Source organism: Argentina silus (assembly GCF_951799395.1).
Source record: "Argentina silus genome assembly, chromosome: 10".
Classification (NCBI taxonomy): Eukaryota; Metazoa; Chordata; class Actinopteri; order Argentiniformes; family Argentinidae; genus Argentina; species Argentina silus.
This window is the reverse complement of record NC_139664.1, coordinates 14,035,906-14,059,361: the sequence shown is the minus strand read 5'-3', so window position 1 is coordinate 14,059,361 and position 23,456 is coordinate 14,035,906. Positions and strand designations below refer to the sequence as shown.

Below are 23,456 nucleotides of genomic sequence, written 5' to 3'. Positions count from 1 at the left end.
TGCCTCACCTCTCCCTCCGTCTGACGCTGTAATTATTGTGCCTCCGCACCGGCCCCTGTGTTTAGAGCATGGCGTATTCGCAATTATGACTCTATAATAAATGTTTCAGTCATTGGAAGGTCGATCTAATGGACGAAGCGACAGAGTTAATTAAGCTGTTCCCTGGTGTTTGATGCAGAGGCCACAGCAATCAGATAACGCTCTCTGTGGGAGACAAACAGAGCCCAGTCTGTGGTAGATCAAAGCAAATGGACTTGATGAATGCAGCTTTACCTGTGGTCCTGGTGTACCAGTCTCTCCCTGCTCTCCCCTCTCCCCAGGAGCACCCTGAAAGAAAAATAGCCACAAGATAACAACTCATTGATTGGCACTATCAGATGTGTGCAGAGTGATTTCTTTGCTGTCAGTCTTGACATTTCATCCAGTACAGCCAGAGGGTCGGTGTACATTGTGTTTTCACAAACTGAACATTAGTGATTTATTGTGTATAAGTTAAAGTTTGACCTGAGGAAAGTACCATGTTGGTATCTTACCGAAGGCCCCTGAATGGACAGTCCACTTGGTCCCTGAGGGCCAGGGGGGCCCTGTGGTCCAGGAGGACCATTTTCACCAGTAGACCCTTGAGGTCCCTGCAAAATAAATTACTATTACAATGACAAATGATTAACATACCTCATCAAATGTAGTTTAACTTGGAGTTTGCTTCGTCTTGACACTAGTGTTTTTGTGCCTTTGACATCTGAGTTTAGTATAGTTTAGAGCTACACTCTGTCAGCCTTGTTGCTGGAACACATTGCCATAGCCTTGAGTCCCTGACTCCACCAATGAATATGAGATAAAACAAAGCACCACAGAAAGCCTACACAATTTACAGTGCCTTCAGAAAGTATTCAGACCCCTTCACTTTTTCCACATGTTATTGCGTTATACACTCAATTTAAAATAGATTAAATAGAATTTGCCATCAATTGAGTCCATCTTAATGCAAGGATAATAGTTCATGTAATTTTGGCATTAATATCTTTGTTTTTATAGGGTCTCTGATTTGCATAGGAATCAATTACACACTGTGTAGATCAGGTTGTCATTACAAACTGAGCAAATGGAGAGGAACAAAACGTTAATACATTTACTGAAAAGGGTCTGAATACTAATGTACAGGTATTTCTGTATTTCAATTTTAATAAATTTACTGAAATTTCTAAAAACCAGTTTTTGCCTTGTCATTCTGGGGAATTGTGTGTGGATTGATGGCAAATTCTTTTAATTTAATCCATTTTAAATTCCATTAAAAGTCTATAACACAACAAAATGTGGAAAAAGTGGGGTCTGAATACTTTCCGAAGGCACTGTAGCTCAAAGGCAGTCATTAGCACTGTGTTTACATAAGTATATGCTCTAGGAAATGGACTTACCCATTCCCTATACAACTGAAATTAGATTATGCCCATCCTGGGTCGGGTTTATGTGGACCATAATGCAATGTATTCCTAGCATGGCTTTGCACATCTGTTGTGACTTTGTTACATAGCATAAAACTGGGTTGCAGCGACTGGGGGGGCAGAATCCTACCAGGCTCGGAGGCTGATTGTGCAGTCAGACATAGAGCACTGTAATAACAAAGTATCGGTCTATAAATACGTTCAAATAAGCCATAATGAGATCTGTCTAACTGTTACCTAGAGAAGCCTCTTTTTGGACAAGATATGTTGGTTTAAGGCAAGCATGAGATGACAAGATTTACTCAACGTGTGAAAACAATGACATCCTCCAAAAATAACAGAATTACACATACATTGTATATTTATGAATTTCCACATTCTTGTCGTTGTTTCAGGCTATTCTTTGGAAATTCCATCGTATTTCTCTGGGTCCAAGTTCTGGGTGGCCCCACATACACATACACGATATTGTGTAAGCAGTGTGATTGAAGCTGAATACAGTTTACTTTACCCCATTGCCTTGCTCCCCTCGATCTCCTCTGGCTCCTCTAATACCAGGACCTCCCTGGAAGGAAGACATTCACACATGATCACAAACACAAAGGTAATCATACTGTACCTCCATGTCACAAAATACTGGACTTTTAACATACTATTAACATTAGAACAGTAATACGATGTTCTTATTACAGTAATAACAGCATTACTACACAGGTACAGAGCAACTTAATGTTGTTATATTTTTACCAAAACCTCTCATCTACTAGGCTAAAAACTTTTTTACCATATTGATTATGAACTGACTCTCTGTCTCAAAATGCATATGTATGATTCTGTGTTTGACCAACACCCTTTCTCAATACATATGGAGACAGTAAATAGGCTAAGGACCCCCAAACTGGTCCACCAAATCAGTCAACCCCTACTAACTGCAGGGGCCGACACAGGCAAGTCCCTGCACTGACTCTGCTGAAGGCATCTGCAAGTAATTGTCCCATCTGGCCTGTGTCCTCTTCCTGTGTTTGCTTTAATAGCACCCCTGCGGGGCATTGGAGGCAGTCAGGTAGTTCCTATGACTGGAGGCCACAGCAGAGCCACTGGCAGGACAAGTGCAAATGTGATTAACGTGCTGCACACGCCCAGTCTCTGATAATAAAATCACTGATGAAACAAGCTCTTGAGGTAAAGGTAAGAAACACTGTACACAGTGTACACTTTCAGCAGTGATTATTGTGTCTTCTGTCACTAAATCCCACAATTATTCAGGTACAGCTGCCATAGTTATAATGAGGATTAAGTACAATAGCCATCAGAGCCAATGACGACATCAATATAAAGGGGATGGTCATGGATGCCACTGAGATTAAATCTTCCTCACTGATGTTTGAAACGGAGCCCCGGCTCTGGTAGGAAAAAGCCATATGGATTTGGAAATGTATATGTGTAGACAGGAGAGAGTAGACTAATCTGCTTTGATAAATCGATATCCATATAATTACTTTCTCAAACATTGCCATGTTTATAGAGCGTGGCCCTCAGCACCCCTGAAACGTATTTTCCCTGAGCGCGTACACAACACCGCCTTCCAAATGAGCTCGTTTATTTGCACTGCCGTATCAGGTTCTACCTCCTGCGTGTATGGAATTGAACGATTATACACCCTCTCTCCAGCAGCACATAGGAAGTTTCTCCTTCTGTTAGGGTTCTTCTCCTAACAACCCGGCCTGTGGAAGAGACATCCACAGGATGGCATGACATTGCCCCCGCCAGACTGTGTATGTTTAATCAAAACGACTTTTTTTTTGTTTTGGTGGGAGGCACTGAACCAGGTTGCTAGTTTGGATTTCCTGTCTGTCATTGAGGCTTCTTTCCTGCCTGCCTGATGGCTGCTCTGGAGTGAAGAGGAGAGGAGGTCTTACTGGGGGTCCTGAGGGTCCAGGGGGGCCTTTGCTGTCCTGGGAACATGTGCAGGCATGGGGCATGGCAGGACAGTCCTCCTCCACTCTCTGGAAACACAAAAGAAATGATGCACAAACAAACTCCGACCAAATCCTTTTTTTTTGTCAAACAACACAACATTTGAATAAAAGCCAACCAACTCTTGGTGTCATGAAACCTGTAGCTTCTTGAAATTGTAGATATGTAAATATGCATCAAAGGATAGAGAAATAAGTATCTCTCCTAGTGAGAACAAAAGCATCGCCAGTGAGGCTTTTCCCCCTGCCTCAGTTTGCCTTCTGTAACCCAGTGTTAAGTGGGCCTCAGGTTACTATCTTCCCTGTTTCATCACTCTGTCAACAGGAGAAAAAGAACCCTTCTCTTGCTCACAGCAGTGCAATACATCACAGCTATCTGGTGGAGTACAAACACAGTTATCATTAGAACAATTGTCCTTTCCTTTTCCAATAACAAAAAGAGCTTTCAGTGAGGCCTACAATAAATACAGGCTGGCATGGCGGCCCGTCAGGAGTGTATCTCAGTGGAGTAGTCTAGGTTAGAGCTTAGGAGCAGTGTGACTAAGAGGATGTCATTAGGATGTCTCAGACAGGGACCGCACCAGGGAGGTGTCAGCACTGACAGACTGGCTCTGCAGGCTGCGAGGAGTCAGACGTGTTTGCCTAAGTACAGTTTGTTGATATAACACGTTGAGATCGACCCTCGACATGTGCCTCCCGTTACTGCCTCGGGTGTGCATATGTGATGTCTGTCACATTGTCTGACATACAGAGCCCTCAGAGGTGTCCCTATGTGGCCTGTATACTACGTGTCTGAGGAAGAGCAGTGGTTTGACTGCTCAGCCATCCGTTTCTTGAAGTACATAGATGGGAGTTAGGTGTTTGGTTAGTGTCGGTTCATACCAGGCCTGGGAGCTCACAGCACTTATCTCGACTGGCCCATGAGGTGCTGCAGATAATGTCGAACATCTGGATCTGAAACTAGATACATAGAAAAAGGACAAACACACAAATGGTTAATGTTGCCATTATCAGAACCACAAAACCTCTCTACATAGTCCAACTTTACCGACCCCTTGATAAAATTGCCCGACTGCAATTACGTGGAATATCAAAATATATCAATATCAAAAGTGGAATATCAAGTAAAATTGTTGAGGGGGCGCATTCAAGCTGCACCACTTTACAGAACAATTATCACTAAGAGGGGATGTAATATCTGTGTGAAAATTGTAACTTTTCTTCCCATAAAGTGTCTTGACATAATGAATGTACACAACACTTTCCAACAATACGATCTCCGGAGAGAATAAGAGAAGAATTCTCAGAATTCATGAGATAGGAGGTGCACGCAGCTCTATCATGTAGCAATTAGGCTGCTAACAAAGACTGCTTCTCATCGAAGTTCCTGCCCTGACATTTTGGGTAAGGCGTGATCTCACTTAGGAACAAGGCCTGTTTTGTTATGGTACAAAAGAGGCGGTTGGGTATGTGACTAACTTGCTCAGGTCTCTAAGGCCAGCCAGTTCAGAGCGACACAAAGAGTGACAGTCTGGGGGCCTCTGTTATGCTTACCGGTGCAGAGTTGTCCCTCCTCTCACGGGAACGCACCATGCGACCCAGCACCTCCACACCATCTAGAGTGATGTTGCCCGCCGCGCTGATGGGCTTCTCTCCCACCGCTTTGCAGTCGATAACCACCTTGGCTGTGGTTTTACTGATAGCCACATGGAGCTGTGAAGACAAAGAGATTGCACACACGTATTGGGCTTACTGAAACAAACTCAGAGCAACTGATGGTAAATACTGTACACTGACAGTCGCTGAGTGGACAGTATTTGTGGACTGTGAGTAGGGTCAAACCCCAGAGTATTTATGGCAGTTATAAACAACAAAGGTGTTATGTCCATTTCAAGTGAAATCTCTGGTTTGAATCACCTTGAGCTGTTCTGATTGTTTTCAGGAAATATATCAAACAGATGACTGCTTGTTGACCTGCATGGACACCACTTTCTCCTTGGCAAAATGTGTTGCACATTTCACAATACATCACAGGTTTCATAGACAGGGTCATCTGCTGTTCTGGGAGAGAACCTGAGTTATAACTGTAATTCTGCCAGGTGAGGGAATAGCAATCAGAATGTTTCCAGGAATAGTGTGGCTAAGGCACAAGTAACACGTTGAAGCTAATCTAGAGTTAGACAAAGTTCATATTTCTGCGTCAGAATCCATTCCACTTGTGACGTCTGTATTGCTGTTTTAATGGGTTTTGGGATTGAAACTCAATTTTCTCCAGTTCAGTGGGTCTGATTGTATGTCTATGTGTCAGAGGTGTCAGCTGTTTGCCTCAGTCTTGACTGGAACCTAGGTTGCTCTGGGCTTAGACACTTAATCCAATACACAAGCAGCCTCATTGTCGCTAAAGACAATTACTGGAGAGAACCATTTTCCAACTGACCGAAAAAAAAACACTACTGTATTACAACAGTCTACAGAAAATGTCCACAGCGCCAAGTAAATCTGGTAGTGTTTATTCAGAGACAGACCAGGGTATTGGACATAGCAATGTGGGGGCTATCAATATCCCTGCTATTTATACTGTGATGTTGTGCATCTGAGAGTGGTTATGAATAGGATGATAGTTTAAAGGGTCTGGAAAGTCGACATTAAATGGTTCCAATTGTGTTTTGTGTCAAAGTTGAGTATAATTGTAAACATCCACCAACATTTTAACCCCAAAAAAACGTCAAAAAGTATGATAAAACACAGCTTCTTGTTAGGCTCAACTCTCTAGTCAGACAGTTCTGAGGGCTGTATAGGCATGGACAGCTCCCTTTCAAAGCCTGCTACCCTGCACAAACAAACAAACTCACATGGCTAGCTACAGATGGCGCTAGCAGGGAGAATCTGTCTCATTCAGCCATACGTATATGCATGAACCTTCTGATTTTGAAGAAGAGGTCCCACAACAACAAAATTTGCATTCTGCGCAAATTGTCACCGAATATTGAGTTTAGTCTGTTTACCAGATCTACCATAGCCTAGCAGAGGAGGTTGTAATGCTATGATTAGCTAAATAATGTTAGCTAGTGCAGTAGTATGATGTTTGATTCTAAAATATTTCAAATGTAGCTAGCTTGCTGCGTTATCACACATGACATTCATCTGTTAGATGTGCTTATAGTTCTGTCCTTTAATTACCAACTATTTAGCTACTGTTGAAATGTGTAATGTGTTGGGTGGATATGCATCCAGGGATGACACAGACAGAGGGTGACAGCATGCTAACTATCTAGTTGAAGGGAGGGAAGAACAGGTGAAATGAGGTGAGAGGAGAGAGGAATAGAGATAGATATAGAGATAGATTATAATAGACAAATGGATAGATATAGATTAAATTAGATAAATGGATAGATATAGATTAAATTAGATAAATGGATAGTTATAGATTAGATAAATGGGTCGAAAAGAGTGTGGGTCTTAGACGTTAAGAGGCAGATAAAGAGGGACCGTGATGTTTTATTTCACTACTGCTGTGGGTGGCGGATAACGTGCAGAGACAACTGTCTGATTGGAGCATGCAATGAGCGGAGAAAAATGATGAAAGGTTTTTCCCTGCGTTGATCCCGCCCAATTTAGTCCCTGTGATTGCAGGTGATGGAAAATGGGGAAATGTTTCGATCGCTATATATCTCGAAATTGCAATGTAATACATTTCTCATACCTTTTTGGTGCTTATTATACGCATACAAGTCCCCAAATAACATAATTACAAGGCAATCAGGCAATTGACTTGCAAGAATGAGATGGCCTTGATGATGATATTCAGGCCCTGGACGGTGGAGGGGAATGAGAAGTGGTCGGCTTTTTCTGCTGAGCCCTGCAGGTCATACGGCTCCCCTGATCAATCTTGGTATAATTCCTTTGCCAACATGATGCATTAGCCTATTTCATGCAGCGCCCTGTATTTTTAATGTGCCGGATGTCACTGACATCCCTTCCTCTTGCTGCAATATGCAGCGCTTCATTTGTTTGTTTGCTTTTTCAATCTAACATCCCTGTATCAACTATTGCTTTTCAAGAAAGTGAAAAGTGAATATTTACACCAGATGCATAGTGAATTCTGAATACTCCAAAAGGATTAAATAAAACCAACAATTACTCAGTCAGGATAGAAACAGAACATGGATCAAGTTAAACCATTTTTTGCCAGATTTTTCTTTTCTTTGGTGCAAAATCAGACAAATAGAATTGTGCCATTAAATCTATAAGTGATGCTTTATATTCTATGGCTAAAATTCTTCTTCTTCAGGTGGTTTTATGAATAATACTGAGACCAGATGTACAGCAAACAACTGAAAACTCTCCACAACTCTTAGTGTATCAGACACTAAAAACAGATGCCTCAGCATTTGTTTCAATGTATTCTCAACATTGCCCCCTTGACACCAAATGTGCTTAGAGAGAAACACATTCAGTGGATAATACAGTAAGAATCAGCATATTCTCCCCAGCCCTCCTCTCATTACCCATGTGAATGTGAAGACTACAGTGTATGATATACCGTTACAGTAACAAGAACTGCCATGCCAATGGGCAGCCCCCCACGACTTACAGTAAGTACGTACTGTAAAAGACGTAGAATATCAGCTGAAATACTGATGGCCTCATGTCCTCAAACACACATTATCAGAATTTCCTGCAGCGAGAGTTTGTTTAAAAGCTGTCATAACAATTCAAGCGTCTGTACGTTACTCCGGGGTCAGCAATATTCTGGGATGGCAGCTCCAGGGCAGTGGGTTTACATTTTTAAAATCGGTTTCAGCTGGGGGCAGATAAACACTAAGCTCTGCTTTGCCACAGCAGAAGTCAGAGAATGTGTTTCTTATTACCAGTTACCAAATCAAACATTACATATACTGTACCACGCCTCAGTATGACTGCGAGACTGAGCAGAGCCATTTTATGCTAATCTAGAAACTCCATCCACATCATACAGAGAAGAAAAAAAAGTAAAGTCAAAACAAAACAGTACTTAGAACTTTACAAAACGACTTGGTAGCTCTGTTCTGACATCTGCTCCAATCGTTAAACTTGCATAATGTCATTGGTTGAAAACAGAAACGAAGTTGTGAGAGGAATGCAGACACACTCAATTTTGCAATGTCACAGACACTCAGGTCAACACGTCCCTTTACCCATAAGAATAATCTTTACTGCTAGCCCAAACTGCAAGGGATGAAATATCATAGTTTCACATATTCCTGTACCATTGCGAGGATGTCCAGCAATATTATTCATAAACACATTTACAGTTTCCAGAAATTATAGTGGGGACTCTTGAGATTGTGTGGCCATAAAAGTTGTCCCTTCACAGTGCGAGCGAGTGTGAGTGCCTTGCCTAGGGGGGGATTAACATATAAAGACACCTTGAGTGATGTGAGGAGAATACAGCAGGACGTGTCGCTGTACAATGCACCTCCTTCTCCACTGGAGATGGCCTGTCATCCCGTCTGAGGGGAGAATAAACTCCTCCGGTGGACAGCATGACAACCAGATATACTGCTGCCTCCGAATACATTAGCATGCACTCAAAACAGCCGCGCCGCACAAAAGGCAATGAGAAAAGAGGCTGATAGACGGCTTCTCACAACCCTTTTGACTGCATGCAGGGTAGAGGGAGTGGGGGGGGGGGGGGGGTTGTTTCGGCATTCATTCTAAGGGCTGATTTCGTGGCTTGACTTTTTACAGAATTCTCTATTTGAGATCTGGACACGCTATGTCTTTATGATGAGCTGGAGGTCTGAAATCTTGATTGATAGTGAATGGTCAGGGGGAAGGAACACTGACCTTATGGAAACTGCCATAGAAGATCTTCTTGATGTCAGGCCCCTCAAATGTCACCGTTTGGAAGTCTCCATTATAGTCGTAGTTGAAGAAGGTTAGAGTTGTTCCACCATCTGGGGGATAGCAGATTTATGGTTAATTTATGGTTTTTATTGTCCTACATGCAGATCAAGTAAAATAGAGTACAGTGTGTACTGTAATATTTTAATACTTGCAATGCAAGACATCCCTAACCCTAACCCTAACCCCAAGACAACAGATAAGAGAAAGTATTTCTTAGCCATGCATTTGGATACATTCCACAGAATCCCATTCCAGAGCCCTCAATTGTTTCGAATGGATTGTGAGGCTTGGACGGTCCTTTGTGGTCAATCTTGTCTTTCAGCTTCAGGGGTCCTGAAAGTGAACAGACAGAGACAATACGTACTGTCCAGGATGACGCCCACCAGGGGTTTGTTATCTTTGTTCAGTATCTCCCACAATGCAAAGGGCTCCTGCGGGGTCTCTGGCAGGAGGCGGAACAGTATTGAGATAGTGTAGTCAGAGGGCAAGCCTTCCGGGTGGAGATACCTGATACACAGCAATAGGAAGCGATCATTAGGAATGTGAAGCTCAGATTTCCTCACAAATCCTTTGACGAACAATTCAGGTCTGAGCACCCCGGGGAACCCAAGACTGTACCCAAAGCTTTGTCAACACCTTTTTAAAAAGCAATTATATTTTGTCATAATCACACAACAGATGCGATAATGGCCCTTCTGGTGACATTTGATATATCATATTTGACTGAATGGTGTTTAGATTTGGGCTGCAGTCTTTACAGGTCACCCTGAAGACATTAAACAATTTAAAGGTGCTGAAACCCCTCAGTGCAATAACATTGATCCCCTCTGAATATATGAAAGTGGGCCTAAGCTAAACATTATCCTGAGCTGGAGCAGAAGTATATCTGTCATCACAGAGCAACTGCACTGCACCGCACACAACACATCACTAAGTCACACGCCCCTAAGTCATTTTCATTGGCAATGGCTTTGTTTGAGGGATCGAGAGAGTATTGCTGGCTGCTAATTCAAAGAGTTCTGGTGTTTGTCTCTTGCTAGCTACTTGGGTTGCCGCTCCCTTGATGTTTTGAAGTACAAGTCTCCAGCCGAGGAGGAGAAGGAGGAGGAAGCGGAGGAGGAGGAGGAGGACGTAGACTCTTGCAGGCCTCGGAGGGAACCTACTTTGTGGGCTGGGAGATGAGGGCATCTCTGTGCAGTCTGTAGCAGGGGAAACTGTTAAAGGAGCCAGTCTCCAGGGAAACTCCCGGCACACTGCTGTACTCCTTCTCAACTAGCCCGAACATCTCCATCATCCTGAATCCTGAGGAGAAAAACACATAGCTTCATCACCGCAGCTCTTCCTCCCTAAAGGGGCCTGAGCTGTCTGCATTCTCTCCGTCTAGGAGAGACCCTTCTAAAGAGAAACGGAAGAGCCTCCTGGACTATAGGCTTTATCTCACTGTTTTTTGATTGGAAGCACACTGTACTTCCTGCTGCTCAAGATAATGCAATAGGGAGGATGATAACAGCTAGAAGATATCCTTTGAATTAATAAGTGGGATCGTTTGATAAAGACTGTAGAGGAAGAGAGTTTCATATAACTAAGATGGATAAGCACACTGTATGACAAAGCAGTGCACACTTGCATGTTGGCACACATGACTTACCTGTCATAGTGTTGCCACTCATCAGAACAGATGGACAAGCTGAAACACAACAAGTTTCCATTAAATAATCATTATCATCTGGGCAATTAAGCACTGCCATTCATCAGTTGTAGTTGACGCATAAACTAATATTCTCAGATAAAGAATGATCTAGAAATGTTGATTCATCTTCTCCAGTGAAACACATTAACATACCCTCTATTCAACAGGATACTACTTAATCTATGAAAAAGTGCAGTGCTTACTTGCAGTTGCAGCCTCACATACGAAAGTGATTAGCTGTTCCTCAATTTTCTTCACAGCGTCCAAATCATCCACAAAGAACACATGTCTCTCACTGGGCTTGCTGGCAATGTTCACCAACTCCCCATAGTCAGCATCAGCAAAGCCAATGGCAAAGATGATGTAGCCTATAAAGGGAACCATTGTAAGATTTTAAAGCATGATCATTTGTTCAGGTGTTGACTACACTGTAGATAATATAGTCAATGTTTCTATTAGGCTACCGTACGGTACAGTACACACCCTCCACCTGCATCTCCTTGGAGACCTTGTTGACATCATCCTGGGAGCGGCCATCAGTGAGCACCACCAGGACTTTGGGAACACCCCTCCTCACACCACCCTCATGGGTGAAGATGGCTTCCTTAACATGCTTGATGGCTCGTCCTGGATGGATAGGAGAGGGATATCAGGGGTTTGATACATCACACTTTGTTGCAAAATTATGGATGAATATGGTCCATTTCCTCAGCTTTTTACTTTCAATGAGTTTGAAACATGATGGTATTATGTAAGTTAGCAATAAATGTGTATGGTGTAGTATATTCACTATGTTTTTACACTTTATTTGCGTATTTATGTCTACACAAGCATATACAACTCCATTAATGAGGTAGTTGAGATGTTCAAGTCATGTGAGACATTCAACAAAGATGTGATAGCCTGTCTTATCTAATCCTAAACCATGACAGAGAGGGACCATTCTTAAGGGACCCCAAACGCCCATTCACTGCCAAATGACCGTAAAAAAGAGTTTTTTTCACCAAGTATCACCACTGAGGGCAGCGGTCCGTTGGAGGAGCAAAGCAGGAGGGGATCATTGCAGATCTTTTCATTTCCAATTTGCATTTCTAATATCATCCTAATGTCTAAGGTTACTCCGTAATAGCAGCTCTTAAAACAGCCTCCCTGGGACTTTTCTGAATAAAATATGTGGCTGCATGGGCGTGTAAGGCACAGGCATTACGGGGGTACTCTGCAACAAATCTAATCTTGGTGGCTGACGCTATGGCTGGCTGGTTCTTCCAGCTGTCTCTCTGAGGTTTTATTACACCTCCTGTCAGAAAAGACAAATCACAGACAGACCTAGTAAACATCAGTCTTAGAAAATGATGAGTTATATCTGTTTCAAAATTTCATTATATTAAACAGGGTCAAATTGGAAAAACAATATCCAACCGGGTGTGAAGAGACGGTGGCCTCTATTAGGAACACAGAGAAGTGTTGCTCCCCTACGGCGATGGCTGGGGTCCTGAGCTGAATACCACATCATCAATCAAATGTCCATCTCCCAAGTATGTGAAATTCATTTCTTTCATAAATTCTCAGGTTCATTCCTGTGGCTTTGCCTCAAGATGTTTATGAAACTCCTCAACCAAGACCAGAAAGCTACTGTAACATAAACAGCCACACATTGGGAGCAGTTGGAGACATTCAGCAAACACAACATCTGTTTCATGTAATCAGATGGAGGCTCCAGCACCTTCTTTGGTGTTACCAAGGGCTCAGAGACTGGGTGAGATTGGTGGTTCAAAAAAGAATGAGGCCAATCACCCTGATCCCCTGTTTTATCCCCTCAGTATGAATATATAGACCACAGTTAGGGATTAGCACTAATACTCCAGCTCCTGGAAATCAATCATTGCCAGCTCCCAATGAAAAGACAGCCAGCTAAAGCCTTAATGAATAAATGCATAGTGAAATCCCAGTCAAATCATACGTGTGGTTACATGGAGTGCAGACATGAACAGAACACCAAAGGGATGTCACACCCTGAGCTTAAACAGACTCCCAGTGAGGGCCTCTGCCTCTGTGGCCAGAGAAAACATCTTCACTGTGGGTAGTCCCAGCCCCCTCCGGCACAGCCACCATGTGTAGGCAAGGTGTTTCATTTCAGACACGCGGCAAGATTAGTCTGCAAAAGTCGCTGAGCAAATACTGAGAGAGCAATATGCAAGAATAAAAAAAAAAAAAAAAAAAAAAAAACGATTTATAGAATATTTCTCTCACACATCTAGAAAAAGTAATAGCCCCTTTGGTTAAAATGAGGACATAACGGAAATAGGAATATCTTTTTCAACTTGTGGAGAATACATTTAGAAAATGAATTTTTTGGAGACATCAAGGGCAGCGTTGAGTTCAACCATGATATTCCATCTTTCCACACAAAGGACACATGAGCTAGCCAGTCAGTCAGCTTGCTGTCTTGTTTGCAATGAAAGCACCTGTTTCCACCTCCTAAATCACGGGGAATAAGGAGAAGACCCCCTGGGATGAAGGCCAGGCAATCCTGATCTCCCACAGCGACCAGCTGGTGTAGAAAACTGTAATACATGCCTGTCTTGGTATTTCCTCCCTTGTATGAGATACGTTGAATGGCGTCAAGCAGCGTTTCCTTGTTGCTGTAGGAATTGAGCTTGAATTCCGTCCTGGCGTCGTCGCTGAACTGTACGATGGCAACCTGTCACCGAGAGATAATCACCTTCATCACACACAGCTTAAAGCACTGGTTTTGGCAAGGGCCTGGCTAAATAAGACTCTTCTGCTCCTGATAAATGTATCCCTGTCCCTTCTCTTCCTGGACTGTGGCCCTTCCCACAGAACCTCTGCATTTGTATTTGTCTGTCTGAGAGCAGACAAGTTCAGCCTAGACCGTCACACAACACTCCTCACTTTCCTCTACAACCCATCATCCCCTTATAATAAAGTAAGTGGATACTGAGGAGTTTTGTAATGCAGCCTTGTGTCAATAAGTCAACAGCTCTAACTTAATGGGCTCTGAGTGGTTGAAAGAGGAGGCTTGATGATGATCTATGGGCCTTCTTTGTAACGTCTAGACACCAGACTATTTCAGGATAATGGTTCTCCCACGGGCTTGTGGCCATTTGGTGATGATGTTGGCAAAGGCTTTATCTAACCTAGTAATCTCACCCTGTGTGTATACTCTACTAGGCCAGCTACTCACATAACTTTGCTTTCTCAAGGATCAGTGCTGCAGCATTAAAAGGGATAAAGTAACTTGAGAAAATGATCCCCTTCACCAACATGTGAAATGTATATTTGCACTGTGGCTACACTGGGTAAATCCATTAGTCTAATTTGTAGTCTAAAATATAGACATTCTCAATTAACTTACCTGTGTCCCATCTGGGCCAATCAAATCCAGAGCCCCTATTGTGCTGAACAGGAAGCGGATGATTTTCTGGAAGTTGTCGTCTCCGATGCTCCAAGAGCCGTCCACTAAGAAGACCAGGTCAGCTTTGGCAGCCTTACAGACTGGGATGAGGACACAGAGAGATATGGGAACAGAGTTAGAAACAGCAGGCAGAAAGACAGAAGCATCTGCAAAGTCTGATTAGGCGACAGCAGACCAGCTGGAGATGAACCATCCAAACCCCTGTCTCCTACTGTACAGAAACACGAGCTTGTTCTACAGTCAGCCAGATAAGGCCTGCTAATTAATATCCACCTGTTTTTTTTCTTCAGCCAGAGAAGAACTGCAGCACTCACAGAATGTAAAGAATGGCTAGTCTGTTTAGCTGGGTTGAAAGGCTGTGGGTAATCAAGCCAGAAAGTGAGAATTATTGACTCATAAATTGACTTGTACAAATCCCAAGCGGCAGGGGATTGTGTTTAGTCTTAAGTGCTTAGAATTATGACAGAATTCTTCAGGGGAAGTAATCAAACACCGCAGACATCGACAGAAGCCCTTGATTCAGAGCCAGTGTTGTGCAATAGGAGGATATAATTGTGCACATTTCATGACCTGTATTTGGCTTCTCTGTATTAGTAGTTAGTTAGACAGTATCAAAACTCCTCCAAAGATTCCCCAAAGAAACATCCTTGATATATTTTCTATGAATACATCCATGAAAGCTGCAAGCTGAGGATGTTCTCCTCCTAAAATAGTGCTACAAAAAACATGTTCTTTTAATTTTTCTATTCACCCTCTGAGGACGTTTTAATTATTTCATATCTAATGATAAATTAAAAGCTGAAGTTTATGTACAAGTTGCTAAAAATGGATATAAAACCACAGCCGGTTGTCTCTGCCTACCATATTTTGTATTGTGTATATGAAGATCAACAGAGGACAAAGAAAAAGCTAACACGATAACTAATGCATGCAGATGCTTTGTAAATATACATAGACTGGCACTTGTTTGAGCTGCACTGCAAATGTTTGATATGATTGTGGATATTCACCAAGAAGGATAGAGGTGTGTCTTCTTTAGTGACATTTTCTGCTCAAAAATAAAACAAACTACAGTACATGTACAGTGATGTGATAATGCATGATGTGGTTCATTCGGTAAAAGTTAAGACATATTTATAGCTCTGCATGATGTGCACCGTAGAGCGTCGAGGAAAGGTTACCTGTCATGAGAGATGTACTGTGGGTTTGAGAAAGGTCAGACTACAGTGAGATCAGCATGAGGGGCTGTGGACACAGGCAGAATTTCTCTCTCTCACCTTCTTTAGCAGGTGGGATGGTTGGGAGGGGGGTCGTCGTGGGGGGGGTCGTCGGTGGCTGGGTGGGGGCAGGAACTAGACATAGATACGACAAGCACATTAATCATGATGGCAGATCCATCGGCTTCTTTATGTGTGCAACTACACACAGACACACGCATGCATGCACACACACACACACACACACACACACACACACACACACACACACACATACACGCACAAACGCACACACACACACACACACACACACACACACACACACACACACACACACACACACACACACACACACACACACACACACACACACAGATCGACAGTCTCACTCTTTTTTTGGATAAGCAAGGGCGGTATTGCTCTGGTCTTGAGAGATCTTAGTACAAATACTATTTCTAACTGCAGCAGTGTAAAACCATCCTGAGGGACAGTGATATCCGTATCTCTGACACTGAGTGAGCACTCCTTGTCCCTGAAGGTAGAGTTCTCCCCACCTCATTGCTTTGCCAATGGCCTGCATCATTGGCCTGTTATTGTTGTTACTAAGTGACACTTATGCTGGAGGAAGAGGGAAGTGAAATGAGCTGTGGCTCTTACTACAGGCAGCTATGGGAAGATGTAATTTAAGAGACAAAATGAGGGTATCCATTCACTCAGCTGATCTATAGGACAGTCACTGAGCCAAAACAAAAAAAATTCAAGGTTATGGTCAGTGCCTGCAGTCTTTGGGCTGTTGGCATGGATGATCACATGAATGATCATGGTCATTTAATTTCCTTACATCAGTTCTATAGTGAATCAATGAACCAGTATACGCTGTGTTGTGTTTTTGTCACATCTATCTATCAGAAAATCTCCAGGAAAACTCCAATCCATGGCACTGGCAAAGAGCTCCGTTTTGTCACAGTTGAGAACATTTGATGGGTTAACTTAAGTTGACACGTACGTGTTGTGTCCATGGCAGTGACAGCAGGACCCTCCATGTCTTGGAGTTGGGTGTACACACTGATCTTGTACTGGGTGTTAGGAGCCAGGTCGTAGAAGCAGTGCCTGGATGTCCCACCCCCAACACTAACTTCCTGTCTCTGCCCATCTGAAAAAAAAGATAGAAACTCAATCAGTTGACACCAACATTTTATTCCTGCTTTCTAGAACATAACAGAAATAGCTGACTGTATAAGGGCATGCTGCTGTGAATATGGCTCTGCAAGAAGAATGTGAACCACTAACGTCAGCATTCACACCAAACACTGAACTAGAACAAAAAAAATAGTCACAAAGACTAATAGCGGCCATTCATCAGTTTCATTAAAGTAATTATTTTCCCAAGGTGTCTTCTTGCCAAAAATAAATGACAAATCCTCTGCCATATCGGATACAACCCCTTTGTGAAAAAGCTTTAGCTGAGACTTTTTGAGCAGCCAGCCAGCCAGCCAGCCAGCCAGCCAGCCAGCCAGCCAGCCAGCCAGCCAGCCAGCTGGGCCAGTGCATCTAACATGAACCGTGTGCCTGGCTGCTTAGTTATCCAGGGACCCTGCGTGTCTCAGTCAGGGGAGAGAGAATCAAATGAAGTAGTTTGGAAATCTGCCTCCTCTATTCTCCCTGCTCCTGGATTCTGATTCCAAAATCTCCTTCCAGGGATTTCCTTCCTTCGTCTGGCAGGGAGGCAATACTGTATCTTTCCCATCGCAACATTAATATCCAACTAGAACTCCCTAATACATCTTCATTTAACTGTAATCCATCTGCCTCTATGGGGACAATGAACGACTTTTGTTAGGAAGACCAGGAATTCCATGGGAATAGATTACTGTTATAGTAGCTGGAGCTGGAAAAGGAGGCACAGCTTTTTTTCATTTTCCAACAAAACTGCTTAATATGAGGAATTTCATTCTGTTATTGGAAACAGATCAGGCGTATCATATCACTGCATCCCATTTACGAAAGGATTTATGAGGGTTCTCGTTTACAATCAAAATGCTTCCACGTAATAACGACAGTATAATAGACCACAACAATCCTAATCCAATAAGGGGATAAAGCAAATACAATATGTACCCTGACTCATGTGACTGATTTCTCAACTGATTAAACAATTGGATGAGACATTTTCATTTAAAGCCTTGCATAAAGCCCTTCTCAGTGGAAAAATATCCAACATCTTGGCTAAAACATCAGTACCATCTCACCAAATACCAAATTCTTACTTACAGTAAGTATTTGGTTTGCAAGAAAAGCATTTTAGTGGAGGGTAAAATGTATTATCGGTGAAGTCTTACAAAGAGTGAAGTCTCAAAATTACAAAAGCAACAAAATATATGAGATCTTCACTGCACTTTTAATATCCCCACACACATTCATTATGAAGCTCATATAGCCAAGGATGTTTGTAAATCATGGTTAATAAACTGATTCTGAGGGAATAATACACCCACTTACACACAAGACGTGTGTCATTCTCTACTACCTTTATGATTGTGGACTGGTAGTGGAAATAAGACAATGTTTAGTGTTATAGTTGTAACACTCCCACTCACAACACAATGCTGTGGCTGTCACTCAAATCAGCTCCTATAACATCTGTGATAAAAATATGTCTGAGAAAGCCAGACAGAGCGCAAACGCACGGAAGGACTAGAGGCAGGATGTGCTTTTAATATTGGTACAGATATCAAATCTCCTGTGCTTATGGCTGCCGTCGAGCACTCACAGGGAGAAAGGAGTACCAGATTGGGTGGATTTTGAGATAAGCCAGTGTGTAAGGTTTGGGAGATGGAAATAAGCAAGGCAATAAAACAAAGAAGTCCTCAAGCCTCGGTGCTATGAAACAGAGCAGCAACACCATCAGCTTGCATCAGATCAGTGAGACAACAACTCTTCAAGTTTATTCTATGGCACATAAAGGCACAGTGGGGGAATGTTAACATAAACAACTTTATTACAGCTGTATCTTCCTATTAACTTGTACATCAGATTAAGGACATGGACAAATATGAGAAGGAAGCGTACTCACTGAGCAGAGATTCGATGATCACTCTGTAGAGGGAGGCCTGGGGATGAGGCTGCCACTGAGCACACAAACTGGTCATACGCACCTGGTACGTGCTCAGGTTGGACACGCCGAGGTATGCTGAGTGGAGGAAGGAATAGACCGTGAATGAACCAACACAGAAGAAAAGAACCTAACAACCTGGAAAATGCACAGAAAAAGAGAAGGAAGCTCCCCGTCATTAAGCATCATAAAAGACACACTCAACCGGGCTGTGGATGTGCCTCAAAGGAATTCATTCTATCTACTCCAATAAAAAGCCAATTATTATTAATGGGAAGAATCAATATGGAATGAGCAAATAACTGAAGCCTATCCAGCACTTACTTGTGGCATAGGGAGGGCTATGAATCTTGACGGGTTGATAGAGTGCGGTAAGTTAAAATCTATTCCACAATTTTATGAAAGCCATCGCAGTACCGTAAACAATAGAAACGCTAGGAACACTCCCATGGAACTTCTCAAATCAATACTGAGTACTGTTCTCAAATCAAACCAGGACGTGTATTTCTACATAGCTGTCATAAAAGTAGTTCCCAACGGATTACACAATACATAGTTGATATAGCTTCAGCTTTCTTCTAGCTAGAATCTAATCTATCCAATGACTCTGTAACATAAAATGTAGATTTCAAGGGCAGATAGACTAGACTATGAAAAAGAGCCTCGAAGCTGTCAAAATCTGACACATATAGTACAGTAGATGTATTGTATCACGTTCTATAGCTACAATAGCCCTCAAAACGATTTTCTTGAAGACAGAAAGTCTACAGAAAACATATGGCAGGTGTATTATCTTTTTCCTTCTGAATAATGCAGATGACACCCTTTAACATGCTTATATAACCGGTGTTAATGAGCTGTATGTATGCATGGACAGCTTCTGGCTCACAAGGAAGGAGACCTCTGAAACAGAAAACTAGGCAAAATTGGCTATTGTGCATTTAATTATTTAAAGGTCAAATTGAAATGCATGAAATATTGATATGACTCATCACGGATATGCTGATATAATTATATAGAAAAATGTGAACTATGTGTGGGGTAAAGCAAAGTCCTTAGTGTCAGTCCTAAAGAGTCCTTAGTGTCACTTAAAGTTCATCTCTCTATAATGCACTGTACTTTATTCCACAGCATCGTCCATCCTCCCATTACAGAGGGACTAGTGGATTTATGGCCTCGATCTGCCAGTCGTGAACAGATATCTCAAAATCTTGGCTGGCTCATTTTACTAAGCTGAAATGAAAACACTGCTCTTTTTAGGTGGTGACACAGCAGAATTTTGATATATTGTCAGAGGACTTTATAGGAAAGCAAATCTATTTGCTTTTGATGAGAAAAGCTCAAAAGCATGTGTTATGATGTGATGCACCTGCTGATATTAAATTTATATGCAAAGGTATATCATTACTCTGACTGTCTGTGTGAATATTAACAGTCTTAGCTGTCCATCAAAGTGGAATAATCTTCAAAGAAAAGGAATCTGCCTGCATCAGCAAGGTGCAAACATGTTTATCATTCTCTCAAATATTTGTCTTATATCTTAAATCTTGACAGGCATTGCATTATGGCGGAAAAAAAAGAAAGAAGATGGAGTGAAGAATGGGAAGCCTAATGCACACACTGGTCAGTCGATTAAGTCAGTGAATTTGGGTGATATCAACAAAACAGCATATTCAAAGTAATAACTTGGTACTGGACAGTTGAAAGAAAAAAAAGGATCATATTTAACCACCAAGTTGACCGTGGTGTGTCTTTTGTAGGATGGCCTTGACTTGTGAATATACAGTGCAAGAATCTTCTTACTAAAAGGAAAAACAACTGCTACTCTAAAAACAGCAGCCCCAGACGGTCCCCAAACCCTTACATGTCTTGGCGATGCCCGTGAGTGGTTCACTGGTGCCTGTGGCGTAGGAGGCGATGACCCTGGCGCTGTACTCTGTGCCACTCAGCAGGTTGAGGATAAGCATGGTGTTGACATCGTCACCCACCATGGTCTCTAGAGCAGGCCCTGACACTGAAGAGATGAGATTAGAATAAAGATAGTCCATGTCAGAACCCCCCCATGACAAATACTCTATGTGTTTATAGACACACATGCATGTATGCACGCACACACGCAAGCACGCACACACACACGCACACACACACACACACACACACACACACACACACACACACACACACACACACACACACACACACAGAGAGAGAGCTAAACTACTACCTCAGTGAATAGAACACTTCACACCTAAGTTTAAAACCAAATCAAGCTGGACAGTCAGAAGGGGGAGGGAGGGAGGGAGGGAGGGAGGGAGGGAGGGAGGGAGGGAGGGAGGCTGGGATAGTAGAGAGCAGCATAGAGCATTTATCGTAAGAGCAATCAAATCTCCTGTTACAGTCTGCAGAGCTCCCTGTTTCTCTTGTTTTAGAAGGCATTAAATCTAGGTGGAGGACCAATTTCACTGAGCCACAAAGCAATTTTAAGAGCTTTTAATAGAAAACAGAGGCTCGCACAAACTTTCTTGTTTCTACTTTCTTGTGTAGCTTTTATGTAAAAAACAGAGCTGAGTGACTCTTTGCCCAATAGGTATTACATCCAAATCAAGGCGTCTGTTTATAGTTGAAACTGCTGACAGAATAATGATGTTAAGTCTCCCTTTAACAGTCATGGAAATATCAAGTCTTATAAATCGTCTTAAAGGAAACTCTTTCAATCCTTCTCGAGGTGAGAGTACAAAAACAGATAATACAAAAAATCCTTAATGTTAAAGTTCTCTTCATAAATGTTATTTGGTGAGAGTATAATGCAGGTCTGTATAGGAGTAGGTCTGTACTGGGGAAGGTCTGTACTGGGGAAGGTCTGTACTGGGGAAGGTCTGTACTGGGGGAGGTCTGAGATTGAGCGGTTCTGTGTTGGTGCAGGTCTGTATTGGAGCAGGTCTGTATTGGAGCAGGTCTGTATTGGAGCAGGTCTGTATTGGAGCAGGTCTGTATTGAAGCAGGTCTGTACACACCAGAGGTGGGCTGGTAGACGACCCTGTAGCCCATGGTGGGAGAGGGAGGGGGGTCCCAGGTGATACGGAAGCGGTTGTACCATTCCTCAGACACCCTCAGGTTGCTAGGAGCTGTGAGGGGCACTGCCAAAAACAGAAAAGTGGAGACATTGGCACATGTTCACTGTGGCGAGCAATAAACTGATGGGACACAGTTCTTAATGCACTGATATGCAAATCACAATCTCATCCATCCAAAACATTTAAAGTAATTAAAGTCATATGTATGTTTGCTGCTGCAATGATTTATCAACTACTGAGTTTTATGAGAGGATTTTGTTTGGAACACAAGCTGGCCAAAGAACTGCACTCTTCCCTTTAAAATGTGAGTTATATTCACAGTGACATTTCAATTTGAATTGTAAAGAGTGGAGACAACCCTAGATTGCTATTCATAGGTAATAATTTAGAGAATGGTGTACATAATCAATTACAACACAGGAAGTGAAGGACATTTTAGTGGCTCATTACTGGAAGGAGAACCGCTGCGAATTATGAATGGCTTTCATTAAGCTTATTAATGGAGAAAATCAATATTTGTCGCCATGCCCAATTACATTCCTCTTAGAGGGTGTCGACACTGAGCCAGGATTAAGGAACAACACAGCTGCAGAACCATCAGAAGGGAGGTTAGACTCACATGTTCTGCCCAAAGTGGACGCACTGATGCCACCCTGTCCATCAGCATACACGGGGCCAACGGTCACCTTATACTCGGTGTCAGAGAGTAGAGGCTGGAGGACTACAGTCTTCTGCCTACCAGGCACCAGGACCTACACAATGATGCTGTTGGTTACACATATGATACAGTGTGTGTGTGTGTGTGTGTGTGTGTGTGTGTGTGTGTGTGTGTGTGTCTGTGTGTGTGTGTGTCTGTGTGTCTGTGTGTGTGTGTGTGTGTGTGTGTGTGCGTGCGTGCGTGCGTGCGTGCGTGCGTGCGTGTGTGTGTGTGTGTGTGTATTTGTAGGGGTGAAGGCAAGGTTAAGCTTGAGGGGCTCCTCTAAGAGAGAGGGAGGTCAATGGAAACAGAGGACTAGGCTACAGTACCTCCCCTCCCAAGAGTGTCTTATTTACCTATATTACTGACACATCATCAATCACACATACCTAATGCCTCATCTGTGGATTGGTCCTTCTGACAGTGACTGAACTGACACATTACTTTGGGTGTTGAGTCAGATGTAGTTTGAAGTTTGCCTTCCAAAACTGCTTTAGTGCTCTGGTCTATTCTCTCTCATGAGTCATAACCAATTTTGGCCAAATAGTTCTAGCTGATAGCCAAGTTGGTGATGACAAGGATTAGCATCAAATGAGAGATGAGTTGAAGGTCCAGGGCCCAATTTTACCACATATTTCACCATCATGACTGTCATTTAACCAGACTAAGCAGTCTTTGAAAAAAAGAATAGGGGTGCAAAAAAGGTGTTCCCTTTGAAGGTACACTGAACAAAATCCATGAGCCTTCAGAATAATTACTTGCAATTAGAATTTTTAGGACAAATGTCATCAAATATTTAGAATCCCTATAATTCATCTTCCCTAGCTAACCAAGCTGTCGAATACACCAGGCCAGAGCCCCGATCCGTTGCCCTGTCAGGCCTCGCGTCTGAGGTGGACTGTCCTGGGAAACAAGTCTGATTA

General features: G+C 42.6%; 1 protein-coding gene across 1 annotated transcript in view; it reads right to left on the bottom strand.

Annotated features, from left to right (window-relative positions):
- The window catches only part of col14a1a (collagen, type XIV, alpha 1a), a 47,302-nt gene that overhangs the window by 14,504 nt on the left and 9,342 nt on the right, over window positions 1-23,456 (bottom strand). The window contains exons 15-34 of the mRNA XM_083679486.1: window positions 22,456-22,588; window positions 21,777-21,899; window positions 20,627-20,776; window positions 18,724-18,840; window positions 16,657-16,803; window positions 15,711-15,785; window positions 14,374-14,513; window positions 13,575-13,698; window positions 11,481-11,624; window positions 11,201-11,365; window positions 10,956-10,994; window positions 10,471-10,609; window positions 9,672-9,814; window positions 9,248-9,357; window positions 4,973-5,131; window positions 4,301-4,378; window positions 3,362-3,448; window positions 1,954-2,007; window positions 534-629; window positions 274-327 (exon numbers count right to left, since the gene is read on the bottom strand). Of these exons, the coding sequence (XP_083535612.1) occupies window positions 274-327; window positions 534-629; window positions 1,954-2,007; window positions 3,362-3,448; window positions 4,301-4,378; window positions 4,973-5,131; window positions 9,248-9,357; window positions 9,672-9,814; window positions 10,471-10,609; window positions 10,956-10,994; window positions 11,201-11,365; window positions 11,481-11,624; window positions 13,575-13,698; window positions 14,374-14,513; window positions 15,711-15,785; window positions 16,657-16,803; window positions 18,724-18,840; window positions 20,627-20,776; window positions 21,777-21,899; window positions 22,456-22,588 (2,277 nt within the window). The remainder of the gene's footprint in view (window positions 1-273; window positions 328-533; window positions 630-1,953; window positions 2,008-3,361; window positions 3,449-4,300; window positions 4,379-4,972; window positions 5,132-9,247; window positions 9,358-9,671; window positions 9,815-10,470; window positions 10,610-10,955; window positions 10,995-11,200; window positions 11,366-11,480; window positions 11,625-13,574; window positions 13,699-14,373; window positions 14,514-15,710; window positions 15,786-16,656; window positions 16,804-18,723; window positions 18,841-20,626; window positions 20,777-21,776; window positions 21,900-22,455; window positions 22,589-23,456) is intronic.